General features: G+C 41.6%; 1 protein-coding gene and 1 long non-coding RNA gene across 7 annotated transcripts in view; one reads left to right on the top strand and one right to left on the bottom strand.

Moving 5' to 3' along the window:
• EXO1 (exonuclease 1) overlaps positions 1 to 22,004 on the bottom strand; it is a 41,603-nt gene extending 19,599 nt beyond the window's left edge. For 3 of the 6 annotated variants that reach the window (XM_070601989.1, XM_070601987.1, XM_070601986.1), the window contains exons 1-9: positions 21,718 to 21,829; positions 20,928 to 21,379; positions 19,836 to 20,015; positions 17,100 to 17,219; positions 14,292 to 14,415; positions 13,150 to 13,287; positions 11,738 to 11,950; positions 3,965 to 4,152; positions 3,162 to 3,258 (exon numbers count right to left, since the gene is read on the bottom strand). In XM_070601989.1, coding sequence (XP_070458090.1) covers positions 3,162 to 3,258; positions 3,965 to 4,152; positions 11,738 to 11,950; positions 13,150 to 13,287; positions 14,292 to 14,415; positions 17,100 to 17,219; positions 19,836 to 19,996 — 1,041 coding nt within the window. In that variant the 5' untranslated portion in view covers positions 19,997 to 20,015; positions 20,928 to 21,379; positions 21,718 to 21,829. Of the gene's footprint in view, positions 1 to 3,161; positions 3,259 to 3,964; positions 4,153 to 11,737; positions 11,951 to 13,149; positions 13,288 to 14,291; positions 14,416 to 17,099; positions 17,220 to 19,835; positions 20,016 to 20,927; positions 21,380 to 21,717 lie in introns of all 6 variants that reach the window. The other 3 variants (XM_070601988.1, XM_070601990.1, XM_070601991.1) reach the window with 3 other exon arrangements.
• On the top strand, positions 21,841 to 24,532 carry LOC139080586 (uncharacterized). The gene is made up of 3 exons (XR_011535197.1): positions 21,841 to 21,982; positions 22,373 to 22,608; positions 24,093 to 24,532. It is a non-coding gene; the product is annotated as an uncharacterized lncRNA (long non-coding RNA).
• The last annotated feature ends 433 nt before the right edge of the window (positions 24,533 to 24,965 follow it).

The raw sequence follows: 24,965 nt of genomic DNA on the forward strand, positions 1-24,965 counted from the left end.
TCCAAATACAGAAACCTGGAGAAAGGCTCAGGGATTTAAGGCACCAGGTACCATGGAGGCCATAAACATGGGGAGGGCCGACAAAAGGATGATTTGACCCCTGGCCCTCATCTTCAACCTGACCATACAGTCAATTCACACCCACCTGCCTTCAGAAGCAGAGCAACTGGACACTTGAAATAAACCCAGAAACAGTAACACAGAAACAGCACACACTTGAGAAGCTGGGAAGGTCCACGTCCCTAAACACAGAGGTCAAATGAAAGACTAAACACCGAATGGCGGGAAGCTGCCTCCCCTCCCTGGCCTGCCCCACTCACTCACCCCATCCTGCTCTCAAAATGCACACAGCCACATGGGGAATTCACAAAACAAAGCCAGCTTGTCACCAACAGACCCCTGGGAGCAAAGCCCAAGGCTGTCAGCCCCTCACTCACACACTTCCAGCACTTCTTGGTGCCTCTCCCAGTAGGAACAACTGGACAACGAGCTCCAGACATGAGAAGAAAGACTTCGCCACAGAAGAGAAAAGGCCAAAACATAAAAAAACACAGAACAAAGAAAATGTTCAAGAAATTATAATTAATATTCTGAGAGAGATATAAGAGATTACATCTATGAAACAAAATCTTTAAAAAAGTACAATTAAAGAAGAGCCCTTAGAAATGAAAATGATAACAGAAATTAAAAATTCAACAGAATTTTCTGCAATGCTAGAAATGTTCCGTGCTGTCCAACATGGTAGCTGCTAAGCACTTGAAAGGTGGCCAATGCAACTGAAGAACTAAAATTTAAATTTATTTCATGTTAATTAATTTAAATAGCCACATGTGGCTAGTGGCTACCACAGTGGATAGTGCAAAGTTGAGAGACAAAATTAAAAAAATATTTTCACAGAGAGAACAAAAGACAAAGACAGGACTGAAATAGAAAAGGTTCAAAATTTGAAGATGAAGGGGCCGGCCCGGTGGCGCAGCGGTTAAGTGCGCATGTTCCGCTTCTTGGCAGCCCAGGGTTCGCCGGTTCGGATCCCAGATGCGGACATGGCACCGCTTGGCACGCCAAGCTGTGGTAGGCGTCCCACATATAAAACAGAGGAAGATGGGCACGATGTTAGCTCAGGGCCAGGCTTCCTCAGCAAAAAGAGGAGGACTGGCAGTAGTTAGCTCAGGGCTAATCTTCCTCAAAAAAAAAAAATAAATTTGAAGATGAAGAAATCCAACGTCAATAGAAGCTCTAGAAACAGAGAAAACAGTAAAGAGGAAATAGCAACTTGAGTGCCAGGTTTATGTAATTTGAGTTGATGAACATGAAGTTCTTGGTTAGTGTCATTACGGATGTGTGCTCTCTTGGTAGGCTGGGTTTATTTCAACCGACAATAACGATTTCTTTTCAGTGTACACTGGTCACTGGTTTGTCAGTGGCCATGCTCTCCAGGTTCACCTTTTTCTGTCCTAAGGCACTCTGGTTCCTCTACCTGGTGAACACTGAGACATTCTTGGTCTGGTCATAAGAAACTACTTAGAGTTCTGTTAACGTGTTACCCCCTTCCATACATGCCATTTCTTCAGCCTGGAATCACTCATCTGTCTTGAAATTCCCCACTAATCTTTGCAAACCCAGACACACATCAGTTTTTCTACAAGGAGAGTAGAGAGCCTGGCTTGGCATCACAGCTCCCCTGCTTATTAAACACGTGACCTGGGCAAGTTAGCTAACCTCTCTCTAACTGTTTCCTCATCTGTGGAATGGGAATAATAGTACTGCCCTTAGAGGCTTGTTGAAGAGTAAATGAGTTACTATGTGTAAGGTGCTCAGAATAGCACTTAGAACATAGAAAATGCTCAGTAAACATTTGCTATTATTATTATGAAGCATTCTCTCCTTAGGTGGAATTAGGTGCATGCCCTTTGTTTCCATGGAGACTAGAATACATCTCTATTATAGCACTTACAACATTTCTATATATATAATCTCCTTCCCCTACGCAATGAGTACCTTATGACCAAGGATTATATTTTATTTTTCTTTATATTCCAGAACACTAGCTAATCTGTTTGTTACAGTGCTTAATAAATGGACAGTAAAGGACTGAATTAATGAGTAAAAAGACCTGGATCAGACTAGAAGCTAATGAGAGAGAAGAAACGATCAGCCAGAAAGACAACTAAAAGAAGCAAAAGGACTTAGCAATGAAAGAGAAGCCAAAATTTATTTCTAAGTTTTCTAGTCTGAGAGAATGAAAGATATCATGTAACTGACATTCATTCATTCAACAAATAAACATGGTAAACATAACATAGCAGTGAAGATCATAAAATCCTGCCTTTATGATTACATTCTATCGGGAAGAATCAGAAAATAATAGAGACATAATTTATACAGTAATAAGTGCTAAAAAGAAAAACAGGAAATGTTATTAAGAAAAGTTGATAAGGAATGAAGAGTCTGCTTTTGACTGTGGATGGATTTAGTGTTAGACGAAATCAGCTGTGCAGCGATCCAAGAGACATTTAGAATTATGTGGTTGGGGCACAGACTTGAGACTGGGTGAAAGATGTATGAGCTGTCTGCATAAATGAGGTAATCAGTCATAAGAACTTATGTAAAGAATAAATAACACAAAAGATAAGAGTGTGAATGAAAGTATGAACAGAAACAAGAGCACGGTGGGAGAGTGCCATGAGGGATATGCAACTGGGAAAAAGGAGAGGAAAACGTGAAAGAGCTCAAAGACCCACAGCAGGGTGTTCTAGGAGTATTTGCTAAATGGTGAATGAGTGAAAAAACAGCTTTTACTCCCAAGGGTATTGTTGCTAGGTTTGGGTCTTCAACAACGCCAAATGCCAGAGGCTGAATGGGGTGAGATGAGAAAAAAGGCAACAAACACTTGGTATATTCAAATGAAATGTTCAAGTCTAAAGGTGTGATAATATATAATGTGGTCACTTTTTAATTTGAGGAAATTAACCCATACACCTACCTACATTCTAAGAGATATAATTTCTCTAGAATCAAGTTGTTTTCAATCTACACTCTGCATAGTGCCTGGATACAGAAAGGCTTAAAAGATGTTTACTAAATAAAGCTATGTCTTTAGTCACGGTTCCTGAGACATAACTAAAATGTGCTCTTTTGAAAGAAAGTCGTTAAAATGTTACCGTAGCAGTGTCTGGATTGTAGTCATCAATCTGTTCAAAAGTATTTATATCTTTATTTCCAAGTGCTATTTGAAGAGCTACAGAATCATCAACATACCTAGGTTGGTAAGATTAAGGAAAAATGCTTTTTTATTAACAACCAAACAAATGTTACTGTAATGAGATAGAAAAGTGTTCTCTATCATCACGGAAAATCTTCAGGTCTATGACTTTAACGGATCCCACTTCCTTTCTACATTTGCGTTATCGAAACTGCAGGCACAGTTTACTAGTCTCTGCTTGTCACTGCAGGAGTTGGTGTTTCTGAAGCAAAGCCTCAGGTCATCACTCACCCCTTTCAAGGGAAATGGAAAGTCCTGGCCATCACTAAGTGACCCAGGGCTCTGCATCACCTGGTACACATGGCCAGCAGCCATGGGAAGGGCATCTTCGACTGGTGTACTCGCATGCCCAGAATGCTCCTCCTAATAAATGGAGCTGGCTTGCCACAAGGGGTTCTCGTAAGTGTCACCTTTGGAATATGTACCTGAAGTGACTGACTCGGTACACGTTTCTGTCAAGTCAAAGTAATCAGAAGTTATAACAGATGAGCCTCAGGATTACAAACAAAAAGCTGCTCCAAATTTTCACTAGCATTATAATGAAAATTAGCATTATAATTAAAATGAACAAAACACAGATTTTGCTATAAAAAAGATAGTAAAAAACAGTTTGCAAGCTTTTTACTGAATGTCTCACTAAAAGATCACCATAAAAATATGGAAGAATTGCAAAAGTCTACCATTCTGGTTCAGAAAGGATACCGCCCAGCGTAGCTTAATGTTTCAGGAGCAATGTCATCTTCATAGGCATTCAGAGGGACGAGTTTCCTTTTGATGGGATCAAAAACCAGCTGATAAAGGAAGGTATTATTGGCCCGAATAAATCCTTCAATGTAATCTTCTGGTACTGTTATATTCATCTTGAGATAATGTCCCATTTTCTTGATAACCTAATAATGGATGTAAAAATATTTACGAGTTAATCTGCAAAAGAAGAATAGGGAATGTATATCCCCAAGACCAACTGGTTTACATCAGAAAAGGATGAAGGGCAGAAAAATCAATTGCTTTTATCTACACTAAAAATCTCTACCAGCAAACACAGCCATGTGAAATCACTTAAAATTCTAAGTCTTTATAACAGTATTTTCTTTGGTTTTTCTATTATTAATGCAAAGAATGAAAAATGCAGCTACAGATCAAGCTTGTATTCCTAGGTACAACATTAAGATACATCCTTCACCCTCAAAGTCCCTTTCATCTAGAAAGCAAAAAACACACAAAACCTGAGAATTAAAAAAACCCAAATATTCCTAGATCACATTTTTAAGTGAAGTCAATCTTCTAACTTCTGACAGTCATGGATGATTAAAGCTGTAAGTGGTTTTAAATATTTTATATCAAACTCACAGATGAGGAAGGGAAGACCCAGAGAAATGATGTGATTCTGAGTCACAGGCTGGTTAGGGCAAGTGGCTCGATCCCCAGCTCTGCCACCACCTCCCAATCTAGAGATCTTTCCATTCCACTACGCCACCCTCAGTCCTGAGAGGACTCACACTGTGGACTCTTGCAAACAGAAAATGAGAACTCTGCTCTGCAAACTCTAAGGGCTTGGAGAACTATCCAAAGGGGAAAAATGCGCTTCTTTAATGTATACTTATTTTTTTAAGGTACAGACATCAGAGAAATTATTGGGCAGTGATGTACGGGGTCTCAGTTTTCCAGAGGATACGCGACACACGACATTGCGTCAGACTGTACAAGGAAGTAGATATGAGGGTCTAGCTGTCTTCTTCTAAGCCACATTAAAGAGATTTACATAAATGTGCAAGTTCTCTCATACTTTTCATTTGTTTTAGAACACATGGCTATTTTTCACAAAAATAATGCATGTATGATAATAACAAATATGTTAACATACAATGAATTTATTATTGTTGTTTTAAGTGAATTAGTAAGCATTTAAATTTTTGTTTTACTTTCTGATTTGGCAAATAGGACAGAAATCAAAAGACTGTATATTTTAACACTAACTCCACCCTAGAATATTTTGCCCTTAAGTCTTTATATTAGTCTTCGTTTTATAAATTACTACTGCTTTGAAAGAGGGGTTCAACATGGCAGCGTAGGAGGATCCTGAACTCACCTCCTCCCACAAAAACAACAATCTACAACTACATGTGGAATAACTTCCTCTGAAAAAGATCTGAAAACTGGAGGAACAGAGCCTCCACAAGAGGATCAAAGGACAGCATTGAGACAGACAGTAAGAGGCAGAGATACAGGCTCACCAAAACAACAAGACAAGACAAGACACAACAACCCACTCCAGGTGGGTGATCTACAATCGGGAGGGATCTCAAAAACACAGAACTTTTCCCAGAGGAGTGTGGGGTTTGTGCTCCACATGAGGCACGCCAACCCTTAAATCCTGCACTAGAGAGATGAGCCCCTAAAATGCCTGGCTTTGAAAACCAATGGGGATTACATCTGGGAAAACCAAAGAACTGTAGGGAATGGAGAACCTGCTCTTTAAGAGCTTGCATACAGACTCACTCGCCCGAGGACTTGGTGCAAAAACACCACTTGAAAAGCGCCTAAACCCTATGGGAGGGATGGACCCACGTACTATTCTTAAAACGCCTGCTGGACAGGCAGGAAACTGATGGGATTCTCTCCAGGGATGGAGACACTGGTGGGCACCTTGCTACGACTGGGGCTGGCAGCCACCATTTTGGTACACTCCTTTTAACTTGCAGAGCTGGTGGGAGCCCGACTGAGAGCCCCGCCTCCTCTGTGCTACACTTGCAGCCCAGCTGCAGCCACAGGTGCATGCAACCCACACAGAGGACACTCCTTGAGCTCCTAGATCTGATTGCTGGGGGGGATTGGGCCTCTGGGGCCCACATGACATCTCCTACACAAGGCCACTCCATCAGGAATGGGACAGAGAGTTGATTTTCCTAATACATAGAAAGAAACACAGAGTCAGGCAATGTGTGGAGACAGAGGAATATGCTCCAAACAAAAGAACAAGACAAAACCTCAGAAAAAGACATTAATGAATTGAAGATGAGCAATGTACCTGATAATGAGTACAAAGCATGGTCATAAAAATGCTCACATAACATGGGAGAAGAATGAACGAACATAGTGACAGCTTCAAAAAGGAGATAGAAAACATACAAAAGTTCCACGTAGAAGTTACAGAGCTACAAGAATACAAGAACTGAACTGAAAAACGCGGTACAGGGGCTCAAGGGAAGATTGGATGAAACAGAATGGATCAGTGAGCTGGAAGGCAAAGCAGTGGGACTCACCCAGTCAGAATAGCAAAAAGAAAAAAATTTAAACAAGTAAAAGTACCTTAAGGGACCTCTGGGACAACATCTAGCAAAATAACACTCACATTATAGGAGACCCAGAAGAAGAAGAGAGAAAGAAAGGACCAGAAAACTTACTTGAAGAAATAATGGCTGAAAACTTCCCTCATCTGCAGAAGAAAACAGACATCCAGGTTTAGGAAGCCCCGAGTTCCAAATAAGATGAACCGAAAGAGACCCAGACCAAGACACATTCTAATTAAAATGACAAAAGTTAAAGAGAGAATCTTGAAAGCAGCAAGAGAAAAACAACTGGTTCCATACAAGGGAAACTGATAAGGCGATCAGTATATTTCCCAGCAGAAATTTTTCAGCCCAGAAGTAAGCGGCATGATATAGTATTCAAAGTGCTAAAAGGAAAAAACTTCCAACCAACAATTCTCTACCTGGCAAGGTTATCACTAAGAACTGAAGGAGAGGGGCCAGCGTGGTGGCACAGCAGTTAAGTTCGCGCGTTCCACTTCGGTGGCCCAGGGTCTGCCGGTTCAGATCCCGGGTGCGGACATGGCACCGCTTGGCACGCCATGCTGTAGTAGGCGTCCCACATATAAAGCAGAGGAAGGTGTGCATGGATGTTAGCTCAGGGCCAGTCTTCCTCAGCAAAAAGAGGAGGATTAGAAGTAGTTAGCTCAGGGCTAATCTTCCTCAAAAAAAAAAAAAAAACGAGAACTGAAGGAGAGAGATTAAGATAAGCAAAAGTTAAAGGGGTTCATTACCACTAAACCAGCCTTACAAGAAATGTTAAAGGGACTTCTTTAAGTTGAAAAGAAAGGGTACTAAATAGTAAAAAGAAAATATATGACTGAAAAAAGGTAAATATATAGAAAATGTAGTGGATTTATTACTTACAAAGCAAGTAAGAAAATTAAAAAATAAAAGGAGTAAAATTAACTAAACCTACAATAATTAGCTAAGGGATGCGTAAAACAACATTTAAAAGGTGACACCGAAAATATAAAACACGGAAGGGAGAGCAAAATGTAAAGTTTTGGGATATGTTCAAATTTAAGTTGGTATCAACTTAAAAAAGATCATTACATACACGGATGTTATATGTTAACCTCATGGTAACCAAAAACCAAAAACTTATAGTAAGGACACACACAAAAATCGAGAAAGGAATGCAAACATAACGCTAATGAAAGCCATCAAACCATAAGGGAAGAAAGAATGAGAAGAAGAAAGGAACAGAGAGGAACTATGAAAATAACCAGAAAACAATTCACAAAATGGCAATAGTACATATCCATCAATAATTACTTTAGATGTAGATGGACTAAATTCTCCAATCAAAAGACACAGAACAGCTGAACGGATAAAAAATAAGACCCACCTATATCCTTGCTGGAAGAGACTCACTTCAGAAGTAGGGACACACACAATGAAAATGAAGAGATGGAGAAAGATATTCTATGAAAATGGCAACCAAAAGAAAGGTGGAGTAGCTATACTTATATCAGACAAAATAGATTTTAAAACAACTACTCTAATAAAAGACAAAGAAGGGCATTAAAGAATGATAAAGGGGTCAATTCAGCAAGAAGATATAATACTTAAAAACATATGTTCACCCAATATAGAAGTACCAAAATATATAAAGTAAATATTAAGGAACCTAGAGGAAGAAATTGGAAGCAATACAATAACAGTAGGGGACTTCAACACTGAGCTTACAGTGATAGATCATCCGGAAGGAAAATCAATAGGGAAACATCAATCTTAAACAACACACTAGACCAGATGGAATTAACAGACATATATAGAACATTCCATCCAAAAGCAGCAGAACACACATTCTTCTCATGAACACATGGAAGAGTCTCTAGGATAGAACATGTTAGGCCACAAAACAAGTGTCAATAAATTCAATAAACAAGAAAATCAGAAATGAAAGAGGAGAAGTTACACCTGATATCACAGAAATAAAAGGATCATAAGCGACTACTACGAATAATTATATGCCAACAAATTGTACTACCTACAAGAAATGGATAAACTCCTAGGAACACACAATCCTCCAAGACTGAATTATGAAGAAACAGAAGATCTGAATACACTAATACCAGTAAGGACCCTGCATCAGTAATCAAAAACCTTCCAACAAGGGGACGGGTCAGCGGCACAGTGGTTAAGTTCACACATTCTGCTTCAGTGGCCTGGGGTTCACTGGTTTGGATCCTGGGTGTGGACTTATGCACTGTTCATCAAGCCATGCTGTGGTAGGCATCCCACATATAAAGTAGAGGAAGATGGGCATGGATGTTAGCTCAGGGCCAGTCTTCCTCAGCAAAAAGAGGAGGATTGGCGGCAGATGTTAGCTCAGGGCTGATCTTCCTTCCAAAAAAAAACCTCCTAACAAACAAAGGTCCAGGACCAGCAAGCTTCACTGGTGAATTCCACCAAATATTTAAAGAAAATGTAATACCTATCCTTCTCAAGCTCTTACAAAAAGTTGAAGAGCAGGGAACACTTCCAAACTCATTTTATAGCGCCAGCATTACCCTGATACCAAAACCAGCCAAGGGAACCACAAAAAAAGAAAATTACATGCCAACAACCCTGAGGAACACAGACGGAAAAATCCTCAACAAAACGTTAGCAAACAGAATTCAACAATACATTAAAAGGATCACACACCATGATCAAGTGGGATTTATTCCAGGGATACAAGAATGGTTCAACAACCACAAATCAATGTGAAACACCACACTAACAAAATGAAGGATAAAAATCATATGATCATCTCAAAAGATGCAAAATAAAGTATTTGACAAAATTCAACATTCATTTATGATAAAAACTCTCGACAAAGTGGGTACAGAGGGAACGTACCTCAACATAATAAAGGCCATATATGACAAACCCACAGCTAGTATCACACTGAATGGTGAAAAGCTGAAAGCTTTTCCTCTAAGATTAGGAGCAAAACAAGGATGCCCACTCTTGCCACTTTTATTCTACACAATATTGAAAGAACTAGCCACAGCTATCAGGCAAGAAAAAGAAATAAAAGGCATCCAAATTGGAAAAGAAGTAAAACTGTCACTATTCGCAGACGATATACTATAGAGAAAACCCTAAAGGCACCACAAGAAACTGTTAGAATTAATGAATCCAATAAAATTGCAGGATACAAAATCAATATACAGAAATCTGTGTCGTTTTCTATACATTAATAATGAACTATCAGAAAGAGAAATTAAGAAAGCAATCCAATTTACAATTGCAATGAAAAGAATAAAACACTAGGAATAAATTTAACCAAGGAGGTGAAAGACCTCTACGTTGAAAATTATAAGACACTAAAGAAAGAAAGTGAAGACAACACAAATAAATGGAAAGATATATGGTGCTGACAGATTGGAATAATTAATATTGTTAAAATGTGCATACTACCCAAAGCAATCTACAGATTCAATGCAATCCCCATCAAAATTCCAATGGCATTTTTTACAAACTAAAACAAATAATTCTAAAATTTATATGGAACTGCAAAAGATTCTGAATAGTCAAAGCAATCATGAGAAAGAAGAACGAAGTTGAAGGTAACACGCTCCCTGATTTCAAACTATACTACAAAGCTCTAGCAATCAAAACAGTATGGTATTGGCACAAAAACAGACATGGAGGTCAATGGGACAGAATTAAGGCCTCAGAAATAAACCCACACATATATGGACGACTAATTTACAACAAAAGAACCAAGAACATACAATGGAGAAAGAATAGTCTCTATAATAAACGGTGTTGGGAAAACTGGACAGCCACATGCAAAAGAGCGAAACTGGACCACTATCTTACACTACACATAAAAATTAAACTCAAACTGGATTAAAGACTTGAATGTTAAGACCTAAAACCATAAAATTCCTAGCGGTAAACAGGGGGTAAGCTCCTTGACATCAGTCTTAGTGATGTTTTTGTGGATAAGACTCCAAAGGTAAGGGAAACAAAAGAAAAAAATAAACAAATGGGACTACATCAAACTAAAAAGCTTTTGCACAGAGAAGGAAATCATCATCAAAACCAAAAGGCAAACTACTCAATGGGAGAAAATATTTGCAAATCATACCTGACAAGGGGTTAATATCCAGGAAATATAAAGAACTCATACAACCCAACAACAAAAGAACAAGCGATCTGATTAAAAAGTGGGCTGAGGATCTGAACAGACATTTTCTCAAAGAAAACATATGGATGGCCAACAGACACATGAAAAGATGTTCAACATCACTAATTATTAAGAAAATGCAAATCAAAACCACAATGAGGTATCATTTCACACCTGTTAGAATGGCTATTATCAATAAAGACAAGAAATAAGAGATGTTGGAGATGTGGAGAAAAGGGAACTCTCATACACTGCTGTTGGGAGTGCAAATTGGAGCAGCCACTATGGAAAACAGTATGGAGATTTCTCAAAAAATTAAGAACAGAACTATCATACAATCCAGCTATTCTAATTCTGGGTATTTATCTGAAGAATACAAAAACACTAATTCAAAAGGATATATGCACCCCTATGTTCACTGCAGCATTATTTACAATAGCCAAGATATGGAAACAATCAAAGTGTCCACTGAAGGATGAATGGATAAAGAAGGTGTGCCAGATATACACACACACAATGGCATGCTACTCGTAATGAGGACATCATGCTACATGACATAAGTCAGACAGTGAAAGACAAATACTATATGATTTCACTTTTGTGGAATCTAAGAAAGAAAGAAAAACAGAATAAATGAACAAAAAACAAAAACAAACTCAGAGAGAACAGATTGGATGACTAGAGGAAAATGATGTTGGGGGGTGGGTGAAAGGGGTCAATTGTAGGGTAATGCATGGTAACTAGACTTCTCGTGGTGATATAGATGTTGAATTATAATGTACAAGTGAAACTTATATAATATTCTATACCGATTTTACTTCAGTAAGAAAAAAAATTACTACTACTTTTCTGTCAACTTCTTAAAACATGGTTCATCACTTGCCAAAAACAAAGTCTGAATGCTTTAGTCATTTTTCCTTTCAATGACACGATATAGGCTATTGACAAAATATTTAAAATCCATATTCTGAGTGGTTTATCTATTATTTAAGCAATGCTTCATAAACTGAACATGACACTTGGTAAAATCACTCTCACCTTCACAATATCTGGGTTATTGGCTAGTTTCAGCACTTTGCAGGCCTTTGCCAGTCCAATCCCACGCAGCGAAGACAGGTAGTCGCAGCCTGAAAGGATGCACATGTAACGGAACTTCTCCTCTGTGAACACATCGCCAAGCTGTCTGCACATTCCTAGCCGAGCCTGATCAATTTCCAGTCCATTTCCAAAGTGGTCCATTTTTAAAATCACCTTCAAAAGGAAGGAAAATTGTTACACCTATTAGCACCACTTTTATTTTTCCTCATCTAATCCACTGCAATATTTCTAAGAAATCTTTTTTGTTCTTCATCATAACACTGATAGAGAGGAGACACAGGCAGACCACTTGAGTATTGTGAAATGTGCAAATAAATTAAACTGAAGCAGAGGCTATGACTAGACAAGGTCATATGCCAGGGCTCAACGGTCCTGATTCTGGTACAAAAAACACCCTTTCTGCATCTCTTTACTTTGTACTTATATTACAGGGTTGTCATGGCAACCAAATAGGAATTCATACAACAAGCATTTTCAGGAGCTGGCCCCGTGGCTGAGTGGTTAAAGTTCTGTGTGCTCCACTTCAGCAGCCCAGGTTTGCAGGTTTGGATCCCAGGCACAGACCTACTCCACTCATCAGCCACGTTGTAGAGGCAACCCACATACAAAACAGAGGAAGACTGGCACAGACGTTAGCTCAGGGACAATCTTCCTCTACCCCCCTAAAAAAGAAAGCATTTTCTCCTTACCTTCTACTTTCACATTTTAAAGTAACCTTTCCCTTATTCCTAAAGTAACCTTTCCCTTATTCCTAAAGTAACACATGTTCATTGTAGAAAATATGGAGAAAACAGAAACTCAGAAGAAAACAGAAGTTGCCCAAAATCTCCCATCTATCACTGTTACCCAGTATTAACCTTTTCACACAGATTCTTCTAGTCATCTATGAAATAAAGATAATATAAATAACATGGGTATTAACAAAACTGAGATCATCTTATGATTTTGTATCTTAATTTCCCTGAATGTACCATGAAAAAATTTTTCATTAAAGTTTTATGCATAATCCCATCAGTAGATAAATTAATTTACCTAATTGAAAAATATAAAGCATATAAGTTACCATTATTAAACAATAAGACTACATTCTACTAACAAACTTAGACAAAACAACAAAAGTCTTTAACCTTAAGGGCTTACTATGAAAAAGCGTCCAGATTACGCAAACGTCAAGCAGCAAAACCCTTCTTTTCATTTTAAATAAAATAATTATTAACACTGTAAGTAGATATTAATTGCAGGCATTAAATAAAATAATTATCCTTGGAGACGAAAAGGCTTTATTTAGCTCCTTGATTTACACTATTTCCATCCATATAGAAAAGCAGTATGTAGCAGTTGTATTTAAGTACCTTTTTACAGCCAAAAGCGAGTAGGTCAGAGTCCTCTGTAATGATTGCTTGGACAATACCAGCTTTGTTAAGATAGGCCAACTGTGCGTCCGCTTCGTATGGAGCCACGAGACAATCCACTCCCTGAGACCTAGCAGCCTGTGTGAGAGGGTTGCAGTCAATCCCAGAACAGCATCTGCAAAGCCCTAAACAGCTTCCTGTTTCAAACTCCTTTCATTACCAACCAAAACATGCACACGCTCATATTACTTTTGGAAATCATTTCCTTTGAAGTAACTTTTTCTGCTTTTAGTCCTAGGATATATTGAACTAATCACATAGCCACTAAAAAATCTTTTAAAAAAAATAAATTTATAAATTTGGAGAAAAGAAATATTGCTGTACATTCAGAAGGAGAAACAAAAGCCCTACAAGCTACAAACCTGAATTATTTCAAATTACAGATAGCTTCCATCTTAAGAATAGTGATGCTCCAAAAGTATTTTTCCCATAAAAATAATAGGTTCTCTTGTCAGACTAGAAAAGTCTATCTGACCTGGCATTGATAAAATTACAGAATCTGATCTCTATATTTATTTTCCCATGTTTACCACGCAGTTTGAACACAGGCCTAGAAAAGCAGAAGTGAGGGCTGGGACTGTGGGCATGGCGAAACTAAGACTTGAGATGATGAGGAAAGAAGCTTTAAGCAGAGGCAGGTTAAGCAGGCTAGAAGTGTCCGGAGTTCCTGAGCGGATGAGGCGGGTTCAGCAGACCTCGGACGTCACTCCAGAGTGAAGGTCACGGTAGGTGCTGAGTGCTGCATGAGTGGGGCGAGACCGACCCTGCAGGAGCTTACCCCTCCCATCTCTACAGAGCAACACGGCGTACGAAGTGATGGAGTTTATCCACCTAACTGACTCATCTGAAAAGGAGAGCTGCACTTCTTCCTTAGGATTTCTCCCTTAAACACTACTGGTCTCCTCTCCTCTCCTCTATTAAAGACACTGCTCCTTTCTCCTCTGACACCTGTCCCTTCCTGGAGGTTAGGCCTAGAACAACTTTCTTCCCACATTTTCTTGCTCTCCCGTGTGGACAACTTGTGATGAGCTTAAATGAACGTGGCCATTGGCTGCCTTGGCTTTCCCTCCTCTCTGGCTTACTTTAATTACTCTGTGGGCCATCGCGTGCGTGATATTGACAGAGCGGGTAAAACATTCTCTGGCTTCTGACACTTTCCCCTCACGAAGGAGCTGCTTTCCCTTAAGAAGATTGGCTTGTCGTCTTCTGCAAGAGGAAAAAAAAAAAAAAAAACACTAAGAGGCTGAGTCAAGAAACTATAATAAAACTATAATTCAAGACATTTTCCTAGAATAAAAAAAAGTCTGACTCATTCGAAAGCACATAGCAGGTCCTCGGAATACTAACCCAGATCTCTTGGGCTTCTAGGCAAAAAGAACAAGTGGTTTATAATCTACACACACGCAAGCTTATCATCAGACTTTCCCACAGCAACGCCCTATGTCAGCAGAAAGCGCAATAACTAAGACACTTAAGAAAATGTGAGTCAAAGCTTTTACACCATCAAAGCTAAGTTTCAAGTATAAAGGGTACAACTTCATCAACATACAAGGAGCTTGCGAAAAACTGTTTGTGAGAATCTACTAGAGTGCAAACTTCCGAGAAAGCAAAATGACACCAGAGAGAGACACTGACATAAGGACAAGCTAATAACCATCAAACATGGGAACTTACAGAATCCAGGCTAAGCATTAACCAGGGAGAAAGCAATAGCTACGTGCTCTAACAATGTTGTACCACTAACTTTAAAATGGGGAGAGAGTGTGCATATACAAAAGAAGGAAATTTCAACCGTTTTCACTAGGGTATTGGTAGTGGTACTATTTTATTCTGAATCTATTGTGAGTATAATGTGGGATAAAATAAATGAGTAATTATAAGATGCTCTAACTTTTCCAAGCCCTGTACCCTTGGAAAACAAGGATTCTCACTATAGAAGAAAGCAGATATAGATGCAATACAGCAGGAGTTAAGTAAAAACCCTGTAGTCCTGAATTTGAAGTGGAAGTATCAGTCTGAACTCATGAGTTTTTTAAGTAAATGTGCATACATGTATATGCACAAATTTCCTAGTCCCACTTTTAGATGAAGAGCCTTTCAGAAAAGGATTTCAAATGAACCTACAGAGGTAAGACAGAAAGAGCCCTCAGGACAGAGACAGACGGCTGAAACCTGGGTTAGCCAGTCTTGAGATTAACAAGAGAAAATCAGTAACTATCTGTGACTACAATTAAGAACATGGTGGGGGACCCCGAACCGGGACATGGTTTGGACTAGTCCCTTTGCCACGTTGGTTTAGGGTTGTCACCAATCCTTCTAGAACTAACCTGGAATTGGCTTTTTATTAAAAGTATGTTTGGTAAATCGTATATTATTCGTATTAGAATGTGGGTTCAGACAGCCTCAGTTAGTCCTTTAATAAACTTTACAGAGTTCTGACTTTGAGAATCAGAGCCCTCTAGGTACAGCTAGACTGAAGAACCCAGACCTGAAGGACCCTGTCTGGCCTGATTCTAGGCCCAGAGAGAGCAACAGCAGGCAAGCGGCTGTTGCCCCTCGCAAAACGCTCCCTCAGCTTATGAGGCTGTCTTCTACCTCTGACAACTAAGCCTAGCTGTCAAAGTGCCCCACACAACGCAACGGCTCATGGACCTAAAAGCTAATGCAGGGGAAAAACAAGAAGAGATGAGTGAGATGGAACGGCTGCTTCATTAAAACAGAGAAATTCAGGGGCCGGCCTGCGGGCACAGTGGTTAAGTTCACGTTCTGCTTCCACAGCCTGCGGTTCACAGGTTTGGATCCTGAGTGCAGATCCAGCACTGCTCGTCTAGCCATCCTGTTGTGGCATCCCACATAAAGTAGAGGAAGATGCGCACAGATGTTAGCTCAGGGCCAATCTTCCTCACACACACACAAAAATAGAGAAATTCTTTCTAAGGTCCATTGTTGTAAAATTACTAGATTCTGTTAGGTTAAATATGAATGATAAAATTTCTGGTATAACTACCAAAAGAACAGAAATAGAGTGCATCACTTTTCGACTAGAAACAAAATAATAAGGGTGGAAAAAACAATCAATTCAGAAGTGAAGCAAGGTAGGAGTTAACCAAAAGAAAGAGAGCAGAACAAAAATAAAATATAAAGTAAGAGAAATAATGGATCAAAATATATTAGTAATTAATGATCAATGTAAAAGGAATGAAACTCTCCTTTTAAAAGATTTTTTAAAATGGCAAAGACTGATAGAATGGATAAAAAAACATAGTGATGACTTCTTTATAAAAGACAAACCTAAAAACCAATGACATAGTAAAGCTGAAGGTAAACAGATAGAAAAAGATAAAAGATAGAAAACATACAAAAGAAAGTTGTTATGGCTATACTAATATCAGACAGAACAGACTTAAGGACAAAAAAACATAGCTAGAGACTAAAAGAGTCACTACACATTGTTTCAATTTACCACAAAAATATAACAGATTCTAACTTGAATGCAACCAATGAAATAGCTTCAAAATAAAGCAAAAAAAGGACAGAATTAGGAGGTAACTGACACACTATCACAGGGAAAACTTAACACACTTTTCTCAGTAATTGATGGATTAAGTAGATATACATAAAACAAAAAATCAAAAAACCACTAAGAATACAGAAGATTTGAATACCACAATCAATAAGCTTGATTTACTGCACAGACATAAAACCACTCAATCATTGGAAAATACACATTCCTTTCTATGGCACACATGGAACATTTAAGGAAATTTATTTGCATACCAGGCTATAAAACAAGACTCAACAAATTAAAACTAAAAAAATTGGTATCACACAGACCACAGCATCAGACCTCAACGCAGTTAAGTTAGAGATTAAATAGAGAGTCAACTTACTCTCTTCTAGACTTCTCCACCTCCTTTTTAGAAGGTAAAGTGCATCCGTCAAATACGAGAATAGGCTTGATCCCATGAGATAGTAACATATGTACAAATTTCATACAAAATCCTACATACCTATGAAAATAAAGAAAAACGCAGTTAAGTGCTTTGTATCTTACAAGATAATACTTTCGCTCTTTTTAAAACTAGACGAAATGATTACAAAAAGAGAAGGTTTTTATTTTGTTTTTTTAAGCAAATGTTTTCATGGAAATGAAAACTCTAATTTAGACTTGGGTTCCAGTCCTGCCTTGGATCCTATTAGTCTATGTGATATCTGATGAGGGACTTGATCCTCTATCCACACATTAAAAGGCTTTGACATCCCCTCCAGCTCAACATTTTGCGGTTCCAAACCTCACCTCTCTCCCCCATTTTTGTTTTTCTTTGAAAAACTTCAAATCTATAAAAAAGTTCAGAGTATAGTATAATTATTACCTGATTCCCCCAACAACACCATTATCACATCCAAGAACTTTAACAGCAATATCATCTGATACATAGTCTATATTAAAATGTGTCCAATTATCCCAATAATGTTTCTTATAAGCAATGGTGTCCTGGTAAATGTTTAACAACCAGTTCTGGGGAAGAGGTGCCTAATTTGTAGCATTTGTCAACTTCTCTGACATGTGAATATCCTGTAATTGTGGATAAACTACCAATGTAGGGTCTCTGAATGCTGCATTGGGGGAGATGGTGTAGCAAGCTCCCATGAGTTGGCTCCAGCTGAGCAGTGCTACAATTTCTTCCCCCGTCCAGGATCCAAACAAGGATCATGGACTGCACTTAGTTTTTTATTCTGGCAAGGCAATTAACAAAAATAGTTAGGTTTACAACTTCCATCATTTCATAAAGAAAAGGATATCTTAACTCAAAAACAGGAATAGAAAGATATAATCCTAAAATAATCTTTTAAATCAAATATATTCATCTTAATGAAAGACTCACTACGTGGTCCCTTTTCTTTTTATTATAAACCAGTGACACTGGACCTGCACTGATCCACAGAACAATGATTGGAACCCACTGATTAAATACCAAGTGAAAACAGGGGAAAGCAAATATAAAATGATAAATTTTCAAGGGAAATTTTTTTTTTGTTCCCAAATCCCCCCAGTACATAGTTGTATATTTTAGTTGTGGGCCCTTCTAGTTGTGGCATGTGGGAGGCCGCCTGAGCATGGCCTGATGAGTGGTGCCATATCCGCGCCCAGGATCCGAACCGGCGAAACCCTGGGCTGCCGAAGTGGAGTGTATGAACTTAACCACTCGGCCACGGGGCCGGCCCTGGAAAATTTTTTTTTAACTAGACAGAATACAAACATCAGACACCTGACATCCTCATTTTATATATTTCACAGACATCTGTCAGGGTCAGCACGCATAGATCTACCTCATTCTTTACAATGGTCATAAATGTTTATTGTGGGCTCATCTAACCTCGCTGAGCTTTTCTGTTAATACCCATCCAAAGGTGGACAAGAAGAAGAAAATACACTCTTATCAAATGTGACTTTTTAGTTGCTATGGGGGAAAAAAAATTAAAATACACATTACATTATTGAAAGTCCTGAAACTTTGTAGTTCAAGAAACATTTATGGAGCGCCTCCTACATGGCAGGCAGGTCCTGTGGAGTTCACCTGCGACATTTCTAACAATAAAGGACGGTCCCTGTATTTTGGACAACTCTTTCAATTAGTCAAAAATCTCAGAATCCTCAAGAATTATAAAACACTAGAGATAAAGTTCTCCCCCCATGAAGAAATATTCAAAGAAACACTGAAAGTAGCAATGAAAAACTTGTAGTCTTCATCTACAATTGTAACTGTCCAAATCTACTGGTGGAAAAGAAGCTGCTTTCGAAACATGACCTCAGAAGATGGTGGGACAGGTGCCCAGGCTGCCTCAGATCCCACACACGCTGTCACAGGGCACTCCCCGTAGAATTAACAAGACAGGCCTGAGACCACGACACTCACTACTCAGTAAGGATTTTGCCCCCTTTCTTCTAGGAAACAAACAGGATTAGCACATTTCACCTACTGTCTACTGTGCTTAAGTCAGTCATATTGAGATCTGAGTGCCTTTCCTCTAAGAGATACACTATATATTGCAAAAAAGGAAGCACATAACAGTGACCAAATCCCTCTGGAAAATCTCTGTCCTGAAATTATACTTGCTTATTTCTCTAACGTTTCTATTTTAAAAAAGAGAATATTACAGGAATCTTCCTCAAATGAAGTCACAGAGTTATGACCGGAGGTCAACAGGTCCCACCACTGTGGCCCCAAGTCAAGTAGAAGGGAGCCAGAATGTCCCGTCCCTTTCAGGCAACTGCTTCGTTTTGCTAACGGGGCTTAGCAGTGTGTTGTCTGCACCCAAGAAGGAAGGACACTGAAGCCACCATGGTGTTCAGAACTTTGTTAAAGAGTTTATCTCAGATAAAGAATAAAGGAGACGGTCTTTGGTCTTTGTCCACTGGTGTTCAGGTATTCTGGCTTATTACAAAGAATGAAAACTAGGTCTACGTCATAGAAGAAGTCACCCCTGATTTGGCAATGTTCCAAAACACACACACTCACTTCTCGATAAACCTGGCATTGAATGAAAATGATCCCTTTCTGGAAAAAAGGCATGATAAGGCTCATTTTTAATCGGCAAGGAACCAATATAAGGTCCAAACTTACTTATCGGTAGGTTCACCTTTGGCCAGTTTTTCAGCACAAGCAATGGCTCCTTTGTGAAGCCAGCAGTATGTATCCACAGCTACGACCTGCCCCTTATACTTCCTCACGTGGGTGGGTTCAGAAGCGTCTTTGATGAACCCCAGTAATCCGTGTATCCCCATGGTGCCAAGTTAACTAGTGCTGGGAAAGGAGAAAGGGAAAATGGCAACATTTAAAGCAAAATACATTTACCCGGAAGTCAGAAAAATAAAGACAAAGAGCTTGGAAACTGCTATAGCAACTGTTATTGTTTAGATATTGGGGAATCACTGCTCTTTAAAATTGTAACTGAGCTCCTCCCTAACAATTTTTGTAGTCTAGAATATTTACACTAATCACTACTACTATCTCTAATGCCACCTGATAGTTCCCTAAGGTTTATTCTTTCCAAAGTGCTTTCCCACTTGGAATCATAGTGTGCTCCAAGCCCTTAACACAGTACTAGCGACACAGAAGGTGCTAAAAAAAAGTACGCGTTTCTCTTTTCTCCAAAAAGGCTTTGTTAACGTCTACAAAATTGTGCATGACATGGCATCTAAACAGGCGTTATCACGGCCAACACGCAAATTAGCATAGGAGAGGAAGCCCGAACAGGTTGTGGGAAGGGAGGCATTCCAATAGAAAACTTAGAACTACAGCACTAGACATGTACTTTCCTAGGACTGAAATTCACTGCCACAGAACGCGTTATTCCACGCCACGAGCATTCTGCTACCAGGCAGTGGAGGCCCCTAGGGGCAACCCCACCAGGCTCTGAAAGCTGCCTCAAAGGACTGTGATTGGTGTGCAAACAGGGCTTCAGGACAAGTGCTTTAACTTCCCGTCCCCTTCCGGCGGGCGTGCGGCCCCTAAGCCCTTTCCATACAGAAACTGGGGGGCTGCCACGGTCCCTTCCGAAGCAACTGTTCCCAGCCCCCATCACTTCCCACCATAAAAAGTAAAAGACAGCAGTGGGCACGGAGCAGCTGCTCAGCGATCCACAGCATCAGCCTCTGCCGCCCAGCGCTGAGCCTGGGAGAAGGGAAGCCGCAGCGGATGGGAGGCCGGCCTCACCGCGCTGGCACTGTCGCCGTCGCCGCTCCGCGCGGGCCGCACTCGCAGGTCTCAGAGGCGCGCGGACGCTCAGCTCCACTCCCGCGACGGCGGCGCTCTCGTCCGGAGGGAGGCGGGCTCTGAATTTTACCCTGCGCAGGTGATCTGGGTGCAGGTGGTCCCCCAGCCGCAGCCTGGGAAAAGCAATCAGCCTCCGAGCTCTCAGATAACGTCCCTAAAAGGAGTTTTCTTCCACTCGGAGGAAAACTGACATAGTACACGTTTCACGAGACTTGCCAGGGAAACAGCCTCGAATAAATCCTTCCCTTCAGCACGGCAGGCCGGACTGCGGGCCACCGCGCACATGTCACCTCAAGGAGCCCGCCCGCCGCAGCCGAGGTCCCGGTCCCGCGGCTCGCGGGGAGGCGCAGGAGACGCCCGCGAGCCCATCCCAGAAGACACCGTCCGTCGGCCTGCACGACAGAAGAAAAGCACGCGCCGGTCAACAGGTCACGGCCGGGACGCTGCACGGCAGCCCCGCACGGCCCGCTGCGGCCCGAACGCTGGGGGGCCGCGCCTGCAGTGGGCAGAACCCCTCGGGTCACCGAACGGCAGCCCGGCCGCCGGCGCGCTCCCAGGACCCGCTGCAGGGCGGGCACCCGGCGAGCCTCGGCCGCCCTGCCCGGGAGACCCCCCGCTGCCCAGGCCCAACGCGGGGGACCAGCAGGGAGCCCACCGCGCTCGCTTCCCCGCAAGGGCTCTCGAGCGCCCGGGTGGAGGCTCCCAAACCCGCCCCCCACGCACCGCTCACCTGGCCGGAGCACGCGAGGCGGCCGGCGCGGAACAAGCCGGGCTGCAGCCGCGCACCAAGGGCCGGACCTTTCAATTTGCGCGGGATAACCAGCGGCCCGCCCAGCGGAAGTGACGTAAGCGCACTTCCGTCACGCCGGCGCCGCTTCCCGCGGCCTCACGCTTCCTTGTCCGGAGCATCTGCCTGGCCGGTAGCGACAGAGGCCCAGGGTCCTGCGACTGTGGCCGCCGCTGGCCGTCGGAACCCCGTGCGGCCTCTTGAAGGGGTGAGCGGAGCTGGCGCTGCTCGCCAACGGGGAGCGGCGCCCAGGACGTGGGAGCCTTCGCTGTCGCCGGGGCTGCTGGGAGTTGTAGTTCCACCTGGCTGCCGTCGCAGTTCCCTCTGGGGAAGGTTAAAGAGCGCCGCCGCGCGTCTGCGCTGAGGGCCGACAACATCGGGAAGGATCCCTGCTGCAGTTAGCCCTTAGTGGTCGCGTTGTGCTCCTCTACACGCGGGTCTTCAGACAGCTGCGCGGTGGGCTCCAGGGAAACGGGAGGTGCAGCTTGAGTTATAGTATTCTTTGGGGTATTGCAGACTGTGGACTTTGGGAAGGAGAGGGGGGCGCTTAGTAAGTAATGTAACTGATGAGTGACGCACATTCTCTCCTCCACCGAAGTGGAGCCGCCTCCCCAGCTCTCCTCTCAACTAGGCCTATGAAGACGAACAGAACACTAGCGTGGTGTGGAAGAGCTCAAGGCCACATCCCTAGGACGGTCCTAGCTCCGCAGAGGGCCTGCCCGAGGAGGCTCAGGCTGCTGAAAGAATCACTGTCCCCGCGGACGCCTGGAGACCGGGTCTCTGCCCCCGCGTCTGCAGAGCCTCGCCTGGCTGAGCTGGGGTTAGCGACACCAGGTCGGTCGGCTAACTCCCCCTCCCCGCCGTGTGCAAGGGTTCACTCCCCTGACTGCTGAGCCCCGGTGACCCCTCCCGGCCCCTCTTTCTCTCTTTAAACCCCCAGTTCCCTGTGTACAAATCGGATTTGAGTTCACTTCACACTGGACTCTTCACTATCGCAATAGTATTCCTGGTTAAAACCCGTCCTGACCACTTTACCTAGGATCCAGCTTTGTTGACCTTTGACATAAGACGGGGGAAACTTCATAGCCTATCAGGAAAATGAGCCTGATGGCGCACAGATTTTAGACATTTGGACCTTATTGGCCCTTCGGGGCCAGGCTTCTCTCTCATAACGCTCTAGACATGGTTGCTGTCCGCCTAGGCGTTTTGTGCTAAAAGGTTGGGGAAGAGCCCTCCTTAGACCAGACGGGAAGTATGTTCTGGGCCCAGAGATGGGCAGGAGTGATAACTCAGACTCAGTTCAAGGGGCTGAAGGGAAAGAAGTGGGTGGATTTTTTAAAATGCTCCCTGTTTGACTACCTTCTCTATATGTTTCTCTTACGCGTCTTAGTCTTTTCATGGTCCGTCTAATATCTCTCACGCCAACATATTACCTTAAAAATTGTTGAAAAAGTGCCACTTTGGGGAATGTGCTCAATGAGACCAGGGCTGCTTCCTCCCCAATTCTTGTAATATATATATATACATATATATACACATATATATATATCAGCTTTATTGAGGTATAATTCATATGCAAAGAATTGCACATATTGAATGTGTATAATTTGATGAGTTTGAACATACGCAAACACTTCTGATACCATCACCTTGATTGTGAAAGGTAATAGACATGTCTGATACCTCCCAGAGTTTCCTTGTATCCTTTTGTATCACTTAACGCGAGATCTACCCTCTTAAATTTTGAAGTGCTCAATACCATATTGTTAACTTTAGTCACTGTGTTGTACACCAGATAGAACTTATTCATCTAGCATAACTGAAACCTTATACCCTTTGAATAAGAACTCCCCAGTTCATTTTTTATTGACTATAAGAACTTACTTGTTTTCTATAGTCAACCATATGACAGACATTAGTCTAAGGGCTTGACATTAACTATCACCACATCTTAGGAGGAGGCCCTGGTAAGTTCCCATTTCTCAGATAAGGAAACTGAGGGGGTGATTTATCAGTTACTCAGTTTACTTAACCCTTCAAGAAGTAGAGAGGTCCTGGTAAACATAAGAGTTGCCCATGGATAACAAGGAGTGAATTGTGATACAGGGAACATCTCACTATCTCCACATTGATTACTCTCTTTTAAGAATTCTTAAGTGAGATCTACCCTCTTAATTTTTAAAGTGTACAACACAGTATTATTGACTAGTGTTGTACAGCAGATCTCTAAAACTTATTCTTCTTACTAATTGAAACTTTATGCCTCTTGTTTGATAATTGCCCATTGGTTAGTAACTTCTTGTTTCGCCCCTCCCCAGCCACTGGCAATCATCATTCTACTCTTTGCTTCTATGAATTTGACTCTTTTGGACAGCTCGTTTAAGTGGAATCATGCAATATTGGTTTTTCTGTGACTGGCTTATTTGCATAATGTCCTCAAGATTCATCCATGTTGCTGTGTGTTGCTCTCGAAGACACTAGCACTCCCGTATTCCCTGCAGCACTATTCACAATGGCAAGATGTGGAAACAACCCAGATGTCCATCACAGAATGGATGACGAAAATGTGATATATACATACAGTGGAATACCTTTCAGCCTTAAAAGGAAGGAACTTCCATGTTCATTAATTTCATTGTGTAGGAGTGTACCTTTATACTCTTAGGGTAAGTGCAGTGTCATAGGTCTGCCATTCTCTAACTGGATCACCTGTTGTCAGCTTTAAATGACTACATTAAATAAGTTTTATAATTCTCAATATCGTACTTTCTCATGGATCCTGCTTCTGTCTTTACCCTTAAGTTAAAACTTGCCAGCTGGACACAAGGCCCAATCCCTTCAGGGTTTTCCCTAAAATCCTTGGATGTGTTCACACCAAGCATATCACGTGTTGAGCCATGTGACAGAAGATTTGATGGGTCTCAGGAGCAGTTACAATGAACACTGCTTCATGTTCTGCCATCTCACCAGCATCCCCTCCTCTCTCTCAGCACCTTCCCCACGGGCCCACCCCTACCTCACCTCCCACCATAAGGAGCCACTAGAATGAGTGGTCCAGTCCCTGCTCAGCAAAACCCTCCTTAAAGATGGGCTTCTCATGCCAGCTGAACAACAGAAATATTTCCTCTGCATCATTATACTCAGTACCCAGTCCTGGGCTTTAGAGCTGAGGCTAGGAGAGGATGTCAGAA

The sequence above is a fragment of the Equus przewalskii genome, chromosome 31 (genome assembly GCF_037783145.1).
Source record: "Equus przewalskii isolate Varuska chromosome 31, EquPr2, whole genome shotgun sequence".
Lineage (NCBI taxonomy): Eukaryota > Metazoa > Chordata > Mammalia > Perissodactyla > Equidae > Equus > Equus przewalskii.